Source organism: Heliangelus exortis, chromosome 8 (genome assembly GCF_036169615.1).
Source record: "Heliangelus exortis chromosome 8, bHelExo1.hap1, whole genome shotgun sequence".
Taxonomy (NCBI): Eukaryota; Metazoa; Chordata; class Aves; order Apodiformes; family Trochilidae; genus Heliangelus; species Heliangelus exortis.
In genome coordinates, this window is record NC_092429.1 from 1,640,779 (window position 1) to 1,650,515 (window position 9,737).

At 43.9% G+C, this 9,737-nt stretch overlaps 1 protein-coding gene across 2 annotated transcripts; it reads right to left on the reverse strand.

Annotated features, from left to right (window-relative positions):
- Positions 1-28: 28 nt before the first annotated feature.
- On the reverse strand, positions 29-9,608 carry LEPROT (leptin receptor overlapping transcript). 2 transcript variants are annotated; one of them, XM_071749909.1, is made up of 4 exons: positions 9,538-9,608; positions 9,242-9,317; positions 8,298-8,484; positions 29-1,040 (listed from the first exon to the last, which is right to left on the reverse strand). In XM_071749909.1, exons 1-4 carry the CDS (start codon positions 9,551-9,553, stop codon positions 1,038-1,040), a joined length of 282 nt encoding a protein of 93 aa, XP_071606010.1. In that variant the 5' UTR covers positions 9,554-9,608; the 3' UTR covers positions 29-1,037. The 2 variants fall into 2 exon arrangements, with proteins under 2 accessions (XP_071606010.1, XP_071606009.1); XM_071749908.1 differs by lacking the exon at positions 29-1,040 and adding an exon at positions 4,086-7,165.
- Between the last annotated feature and the right edge of the window lie 129 nt (positions 9,609-9,737).

Consider the following 9,737-nt stretch of genomic DNA (forward strand, 5'->3'; position numbering starts at 1 on the left):
TCTCAGGCCTTCAAGACCCAGCTCAAAATGTGGTGCTGAATGCAGAGCAGGGCTGCCCACACACGACTCAACTGGAGATGACTGAGGGACAAAACCTCCTCTGGCCTTTCACTCACATCCCACACCTTGCATGCTGTCTAACATGTCACACTTCTTTGTTTTACCCCTTTAGATGTCCTCTGCACCTCCAAACATCATGATTCTCCTTCCTGATCTCCTTCCTTCCTGATCTCCAGGATCAAAAAGGTCCCCACTTGAAGGGTGTCAAACACAAACTTTGTTTCCCCACTTTGGACAGGTTTTCCCTATGGAAAGGTCACATTTAATGCAGCATTATTCCATTATTCCCTGACTGCAGGCCATGGACTGGCTGCTGACACTGTGGCACCCATGGGTAACCCCAGCTAAGCACCCCATTGCCTTTCCCTCCACCTTGCCACTTGTCATTAACCCACCTGCAAAGAAAGTGGGGTGGTGGAAAAGAGAGAGAAAATTGACTATAGAACATGATTAAGAAAGCTGAAGCTCAGAAGGTCTCATTTGGGCTGGGAACTTTTGATGGCTACCTGAGAACAGAACAGCCTAAATCCTCTTCCCACCCTCAGTCTCTAAATAAAAATGCAGACATAATGACTGAGCCATGACTGCAATTTAAACAGTTTGCAGAAGGCCAGGGAAATGCTGTCAAGTAAACATGATTACTAAAAGCATTCCAGGAAAACAAGTATTGATTGAGCCTCATAATGAGTTTACCCACAGACTTCCTCATTACCTGCACATTACAGGAGAGATTTAGTGCCCAGGATCCCATCAGCTGCAGTAACTTGTAACACCTCACACAGTAACTAAGAGTTGTGTGCAATAAAAACAGGCACTCAAATGGCAGACAAACAGGTGGAAGAATGATGGTTTTACCTGTTGATTTACTTACACAAAGCCTCTCACACAGAATCAGAAAGTTCAGGATGTGTTTGTAAATGATCCCTCAAAAAATCAAAGTTTATGCTTATTTCTGTCTGTCAGTGTAGTTATTCTTGTCACTAAGGAAAAAGAATCATACAGAGGTATCAGTGCTCTCATTAATCTGACTTCCATCACTTGTCAGAAACATCCACTTTAGTAACAAAACATGAAGCAAAAATTAACTTTTCATGGCAGATCTAAAAGGCATAGATTCTAAAAATACCTCAAAGCCCACAGAGTCTGAGAAACCATTTCTGAACCAACTTCACACAGTACTTCATAAACACACTGCCAGAGTGCACAGTTTTGAGGATTATAAAGCAGGCATTAGGTCTATATATTTAACAAAAATTCTCCCATTCCATACACAGCTTAGGACATGAGGAAGAGGTTTTATTTAAAACAGAACATTACCAAAAAAAAATTTAAATATGCCAAAGAGAGTGAAAAAGCTTCTTTTAAAACTCCTTTAAAAATCATTAACAAAGCCTTTAGCATTTAGCAGAAGGAATTTACTGTATATCTTATCACTAAAAAGGCAAGGAAGATATTATAGCCCAGAGGTTGTTGGTTTTTTTTTAAATAAGAAGTATCACCACTGCCTCTTAAGAACTGTAAACATTAATCTGTCAGTAGATATCTGTAGAGGGACAGAAGAGCAGCCAAGATTTACTATATGGGAAATTCTTCTACCATCCTGGAGTTGCTTTAAAACATCCTGACCTCTCACTGCAATCATTAATATAGTTAAAATAATTTTTTAAAAAAGAGAATCCCAAAGATAGGCCATGCAGGGTGACACTAAGCCATGATACCAGAAACAAGGCCAAGCTGTTAAACCCTCTCCTGAGGTGCCATCTGTTGAAATCCAGGCATCTGGATTCTTGCAGCCAACATCACCCCCTGTCCTGTGTAGTGCAGCCAGAAGCAGCAGCCTCAGGCAGGCTGGGCAGTGGTGACTCCAAGAGCCTCCCAGACTGCCTGCAGACACACAGGGATGCAGCAGCTCAGGGCATCAGGATTCTTTCATCTCTCCTTCCCCATCCCCTTGGCCCCCACCACAAATTCCCCCCAGCTTCAAAAAGGGAGAACTTGAGCAGCAGCCAGGAAGTTACAACTATTGCAGCTTTGGTTTTTATCTTGTCCAAAAGCTTTTTTTTAAAGGGAAAAAAAAAACAAACAACTGGTAACAAAGGCTCCCATTATGTTGTGAAATACCAGTCTTAGACAGGAATTAAATGTCTAACAAAATCACAGGCCCAGATCAAACAGTCACAAAACATATAAATGTCAGGATCAGTCCTCTTATTCCAAGCATTTGCTTTGCTAAGCACAACAAACACCATTTGACCTCTCCCCAGATCCTCAAGCAAACAAAAACATCCAAGCAGCATCTGTCACTCATTCCTGTTGACCAAGCAAGTGAAAGCAACTTAGCCAGGAGAGTGGAAAATGAAGCTCAAAGCAGGGGATAAAAACAAAATTCACACTGATGGCCTCAGCTGACTTCTGGACCTCCAGGGGGACATCAACATCCCCTCTTGCCTCCAGTTCTGTTGGACTCTCTTCTCCATTTAAGGGTTTCCAGTGAACTCCATGCAACCTGAATGTTGGGGGTTTTTTTTGTGGGGGGGTTGCGTGTGAGGGTTGTGTTGGTGGTTTTTTTTAATCTCCATAAAAACAAGCAGTTAATTTTATCAGCATTCCCCAGGAAAACATGGCATTAAAAATAGAGTATCACTCAGGCAACTTCCATCCCTGAATGCCAGCAAGTGAAGAGGGAAAACATCAGGGTTTCAGATCAAGACACCTGCTGGAACTATCTAAAATTCCTCATTTTAAGGTAGCAATGCTATAAGCAGGATTTTTAGGATGGCAAAGCCTCTAAAGCAAGGCTACATTACGTGGCATTTTGCACAATTATGTCCACAATGCCTAAACTGATTAAACAAAGCCATAGGTTTAGCCTCATTTTGAAAAAAATCCTCTTCCTAAGATTTTTGGGGGGAGGAAAAAAGGTGTTTTGATAACTTATGCCCTCTCCCCAGCAGCATCTGCCTCATAGATGGCCATTAAGGCCCTCCCAGGTGTTGAGGGCCAGCAGGAAGAAAGCCACCTGTACAGGGATCATCACCTGCATGGGAGAGGGAGCAGGGAACACTCAGCCAGCCACAAAATGGGCCATTAGGAAGCAGCAGAACCCAGGTTATTTGTTAAAATCTACAACTTGTCTATGGGAAGTAGTGCTTCCCAAAAAAATAAACACCAAGTACCTCCAGCTGAGGTGGTAGTCATGGGACATCAACAACTGGAACCAATTTTTTACACAACCCAGAGACAGGGCTGAAATCTCAACACAAAGAGGAAAATGAAAAAGAAGAAATAAACATAGGCACAGTCAACTGCAGAACATGTTTCTCCAGGAGTGTCCAGCTGATCTTAATCACTGCTCATCAGCCAATGCTTCCTTCAAGAAACACTTCCCTGGAAAGCCTCCTAGTGCACACTTGTCTTGGATTTGCAGGGGCCACTTAAACAAATCAATCAGTCACTAGTACCTGGTGGGCATCCAGCTTAATGAAATAGTCTTTTCATCCATTATCATAGCCCAGAAACAACCCTGCAGAGTAAATGATGCAGTATCTCCAAAGTCATGCTGTGGTAACAACTGAGAGCAAGGTTAGAGAGATCATTTTAGAGCTTTACATAATTTTAACAACAACAAAAACCTCCCTGTGACTGTCTCAGGATAAGTTTGTTTGGTTAACTCCTGGCTATTAATGAGCTTATGTTCTTATTATGGGATTAAAGGCTGTTTTCAGTTTTTAAAAAGTTACCCAAGGTCATAACTAATAAGCAGGGTTACCAGCTTTCTTAAAGGACTCAACTGACTACAAAACCAGTGCAAGGCTCTTATAAATATTTCATTTTTTTCCTCCAGCTAAATCTAAGTTGACAGGAAACAGCTTTTCTGTTTTATAAATAAAAGTTACACCATGCAGGTATAAATGGCTTCTGAATTTGTTCTTTATGCCCTCATGAAAGCACCACTGCTTAGGTCTCCTCTTCCCTCTCACCCAAGAGTCTGCTGTCACCTCTTGAAATTTAAGACAGACAAATACTTCAGCATCAGGTTTGTTTATTAGACAATTCAAAACAGTCAGTTTCATTAGACAACTCCAAGAGTATACTTTAATTTCCATGTTTTTAATACTTCATCATCTCAAGAACCTGGCAACCACAGGAAATAAAAACAGTGTTTACCAAAGTTACAAAAGCTGCACTGCATTCCGAGTTACAGGAAACAGGATTAGTGGACAAGGAAGCTTTATAAAATGCAGTAACAGGTTTCCAGCTGATTACAAAACAGAGTGATATTGCTGTGTTTATGCATTCACACAAAAATAAAAATAAAAAACCAGCACAGTATCGAAATTCAGGCACTTTGGATACATAGTATTCACTTCCATAGAGGAAAACAATTTCAGAGAAACCACAGTAAACTGCTACTGGTCCAGAGTGACAGGATGCCCAGGACTGGCATCAAAGCACCAGGTTTGTATAAATGAGTGAAGATCTTGATAAAAAAAGCACTGAATTACTTCTATTTTTATTTTTTTTTAAACCCTGACTATTTGATAGTGAAGGCTCCTTCAAGCCAATTTGCTTTCAAAGAGGTCAAGGCAGATTTCCATGATTTCAACACAACTTCTGAAGGTGAACGTTTCCAAATGAAAACTGCATGGAGCTCACATTAAGGATTAGTGCATGAAGCTGCTTCAAAAGAAGGAATTAAAAATAAAAAGCATTGACTTTCTCCAGCCAACATTTACCTGCCATCTCGGGAGGTACCCACCAACCACAGCAATAACAAAGGGAATAAAGGACCCTAAATAACTTGTCAAAGCAGCAACCTCTCCCCAAGCCTGTACTTTCTGTCCTCTTTTTCATGTCAGATTGTCACGTTTGCTGCCTGGATTCCAATCTGTCACAAGCACCCTATTCACTAACAGACCTAGAGCAGAGCCTACAAATACTGCCTCATTTAAAGAAAAATTCATCACAGCTGCTTTAAAGCATAATTTCATCAGTAATTATTGACTGGTATTGTAGATTTCCCTTGCAGCCTTTGGTACATAGATTTTAAGGAATTAAAATACTGGAAAACTTAACCCTGCAAGCACAGAAGTATTTTAAGAGGAGTGAAATAGAATTATTAGCAATGACATCAGGCATTTGCAGGGTGAGGCACTTAAATTGTGTATTATCATTGCTCTTTTACTTCACCAATTTCAACTAAAGAGGTCATGGTGCAGGAATAAAGGCAAATTCTTTAAAAAAAAATAAATAAAACCAAAGGAGGGCTTCTCTGTGGAAATTATGATTACTCTAAACAACCTGGCTCCTAATTAGGATAATTTCCACAGTAGTACTTTACAAATCAGTAATCCCAACAGATTTCCCCTGAAGTCAGGAAGAAGACACTGCAAGAGAATTTTTTCATGTCCTTTTCATGTCCATTTTTCTATGGAACATTCAACTCAGGTGTCTCTCCCTCTACCCCTTTGCAGATTACTGATGGGGTTGCATCAGGATGGAGTTTTACAGTTGTGCCTCCACAACCTGCAGGACTCAGCAAGTCAAAACAGTCATAGTTTACCTTTGCAAGTGTGATTCTGTGAATGTTGACTAGGATAATGCTATGTTAAAAGATAGTGTTTTAATATAACAACCTTTTCTTGCAGATAATAAAAAAAATAGTAGTTGAATAAGTTTGTTTTAAAAGCAAAGAGAACTGAGGAGATACAAAGTCCTACCCAGCAGAGCATTTACTTCTTTGCAGCTCAGGCATCTGACACAAAAATACAGAGTTTGATGCTACATTGTGACTCTGAGTGTCCTGACTATTGTTTCCTCTTTTGTGAGCCTTTGATAAGAGAAATAATGCCAGCTCTAAGCATTGAAGAGGCATTACAACATTGTTCCCAAAATATATGCACATCAAAGTGGAATAGGGACAAAGCCTGAGTATCTTTGGGGAGCAAGAATTTTTTTCTAGATGAGCATGGTAAGTAGATGGAGGGATTTTTGGAAGGATGGAAGGATTTTTGGAAGGATGGAAGGACTTGAGCATCTCTCCTGTGAAGACTTGGGGCTGTTCACCCTTGAGAAAAGAAGGGTGAGGGGATCTTATGCCTGTTTATAAATATCTGAGGGGTGGGTGTCCAGAGGATGAGGCCAATCAATCTCTTCTCAGTGGTGCCCAGTGATAGGAGAAGGAATAATGAGCTGAAGGTAGAACATGGGAAGTTCCACCTCAACATGAGGAGAAACTTCTTGGCTGTGAGGGTGAGGGAGCCCTGGCCCAGGCTGCCCAGAGGGGTTCTGGAGTCTCCTTCTCTGGAGCCTTTCCAACCCCCCCTGGATGTGTTCTGTGTGCCCTGCCCTGGGGGATCCTGCTGGGGCAGGGCTGGGACTGGATCAGCTCTAGAGGACCCTTCCAACCCTTAACATTCTCTGGTTCTGTGATTTTTAACCAAGGATATTTCCCTTTTTCTCACATTAAGCAGCAAAAGAGTTAACATAACCTATGTGGGTTTTTATACTATTAGAAAAACCACTGAAATGACAACTGCTCAAATGAAAAGCAAGTTCTCATTCATCCCTAACCAAAGCAGAAGTATCAGTCAGGCTGAACAACACCAGGCAGGATAACCTTCATATCTTTCTTGATAACATGGTCAGAATAACCCCCAGGCATCCTGGCCAGTAGGATGTGTATCCAGGACACTTCTGTGATTAAACCAAAAGTTAATGCAAAGTGAACAAATGAGTACAAACCACTTCTGTTTTGTAAACTTCTTGGGGTACAAATCTGCCAACGGTGATTCCAGCATGAAGTCAGCTGTCAGAAGGGCCTCTCTCCCTTTGGCTGAAGGCATTTTTATTTTTTAAAAAAAGCACTTTGTAAGCTGATAAAACTCCATGTATGTGCACACACACAGAGATGGTATCATCTACACACACACAGAGTACAGGTAGGGTGATCCAGGCTGCCAAGTGGTACCAGCACCAGAGGGAGGTCCTACCACTGCTCCCAGCTAAAGTCATCTCCTCTCCCAAAAACAAGGAAAAAGCCTAAAATAGTAAGGAAAATGACTGCATTGCCAGCCAGCACCAGACCACAGGCTCCCCATTTGATCTGAAATGCAAGGAAATGAAACAATCAAAGCAGGTCTCACCAGAGAGCTTCAGGCCAGTTATTTATATACGTTAGAGAAAATACCACAAAAAGGTGCTAAAAGCACCAAGAAAAAAAGACAAACAATAAGCAGATCCATTTATAAGACTAATTATTCAATCACCAACCACTCATATCATTATAAGACTTCAACAGACTAATAACTATGGTTTAGAACCAAATCATTACCTTGGCAAAAAAGTTTAAAATTTTAAAATTTACCTAAATCACAGAAAAACCTGGTGGGATTAGTGCTCTCCTCTCACTGCCATGCAACAAAAAGAGACTTTCAAATAAATGAGAAAGGAAAACAGTACATGGGCTTAAAAGCAAACAGCTTGCTTTGCTCAAAGAAGTGACATTTATTCTTGAAAGACATAACCATGAATGGGAGTTCCCCCTCGTGGTCACTTCTGGTTCTGCCTGCTGCCAGGTCCACAGCTCCAGAACCAAAACCCAGCGTCAGGGAAACTGAAGAGTTACAAATAAACAAAAGCTTGGCACACAAGTTTGAAGCAGAACTGAGAGAGTGGAGGGGGAAACCGAGGCAGGAGAGAAAAACGTCACCGGGTGGTTCTGAGAAGGAGCTTTGCAAAACAAAGGTGACAAAATCTCACCACTGCAGAGCAGCTCAGAAAGCAAAGAGGGAAGAAAGAGGTTAGCAGTATTTCCTCAGGCTTTGAGGGGAACAAAGCATTGGGAAATGCTTTGAAAACCAGCAGGGCAGCTCTGGAAGTTTGGCCTTTTTTATCTTTTTAACTGATACTCCAGTCACCGAGTTTTCAGCAGCCTAAATGGAGAGAGCAGACACTGAGAGGTAAAAATAAAGAAGGTGGTGCAAGAAGCAGTGCACAAGTTTATGAGACAGAGAGGCATGAGATGCAGGAGGAGATAATACCTTGTACTGGAGCAAAACTAATCTGGGGGGAAAAAAAACTCGGCTAAAAACTTTGCTCAGGTCAAAAGCAGGAGCAGAAGTTCAGCAGGGTGTTTTCACCAGAATCTAGAAACATCAGGATTAAACACAGGATCTACAAAGAAACTGGTAACTGTAACTGGTGTCTTACAGGAAAATGTAGCCAGCAGAACTTACCGCTTCAACCCGAGCCAGGATGATGGGAAATCCAAAGGCAGAAACAACAATTCCAGTGGTGAAGAAATAGGCCAGTTCCCTGCAGGCACTGCTGGCTGCATCACTGTCATCACTGACTCTTTTGGCAATGAAGTGGGGAATGGGGCAGATGAAGTAAAATATTAAGACAAAGAGAGGCCAGTACACACTGGGGAGTGAGGGGAAAAAAGGAAACACACCATCAGTTTAGGTGGAAGCTTCACTAAAAGGCCTGTTCAGCTCAAAAAAAGCCATTGCAATATCTGTGCTGCTTTATGAAGAGTGTGTTGCATGATTTAACCACAAGCTTTCACCCAAAGGAGCAATTCCTCCTTGTTTTTCCCTGCACACTGGCAGAAGCACTCAGGATCTGCTCCCTCCCGTGACCAAAGGTGAATTTCTTTTCCATTTCCATCGCCTTTCTGACTCAGCACCCATCACCACCTCGCAAAAACCGAGAGCAAACAGGAAAGGCAGGGAAGGAGGAGGGGAACCCACAGCTTTGAGGGCTCCTGGAGCAAAACCGAGGCGAGGTGAGAGCACATCCCTGCACTCCCGGCTCTCTGTCAGCATTCCTTGGTTCCCTGGGATTTTCCAGCCTATCCCGAGTGGAGTCTGGGGGTAGGAGGGTTGTTTAAAGACACAAGGGAAAGAACTCAGCGAGGTTTAAAATGACTCATGAGCAAGAGGGCATCGCTGTTCCTGAGGAAGCACGAAGCTGTTTTCAGTCTTTCTTTTTTCTTTTTTTTTTTTTTCCCTCAGGGAAACGCAAATCACTCGCAGAGGCGGTGGTATTTAATCACAACAAACCACCACGCCCCAAGAACCCCCGAGCCCAAGAGCTCCCCTGACAGCAGACGGACACCTCACCCCGCAGCCCCCCAGAAGGGGGAAAAAGAGGGGGGAAGCGAAGCCGCCCCGCTCACCCGTAATACTCCAGGGCGCAGCCCAGCATGAGGAAGGTCAGCCCGATGGCTCCGCTGAAGGACAGGGCCACGAGAGCTGCGAACGGCAGAAGGCAGGCGGTGAGGCGGCGGCCTGCGGGGCGGGACCCGCCTCACCCCTCCCCGCTCCTCCCGCGCCTGAAGAAGCGGCAGCGCGACCCGGGGGCCGCCCTCCTGGTGACGGGAGGGTCCCGGGGGGATGCGGGAGGGTTCCGAGGGGGATTCGGGAGGGCCCCGGAGGGGTGCGGTGGGTGTTGGGTGGGTGCAGCCCCCGGTACCTTTGACTCCCGCCATCTTCGGGGCCGCCGGCGCTGAGGTGGCGGCGCGCGACTTCCGCCGTCCCGCCCTTTTCCCGCCCCGCCCCACGTGACCGCCCCGTCGCCATGGTGACGGTGTGGAGGTGGCGAGGCCTGCGGGAAGGCCTCGGGGGGGGTGTTTCGTGTTTTGTCAACAGTCCGTGGGGTCAAGAGGAGTGCAG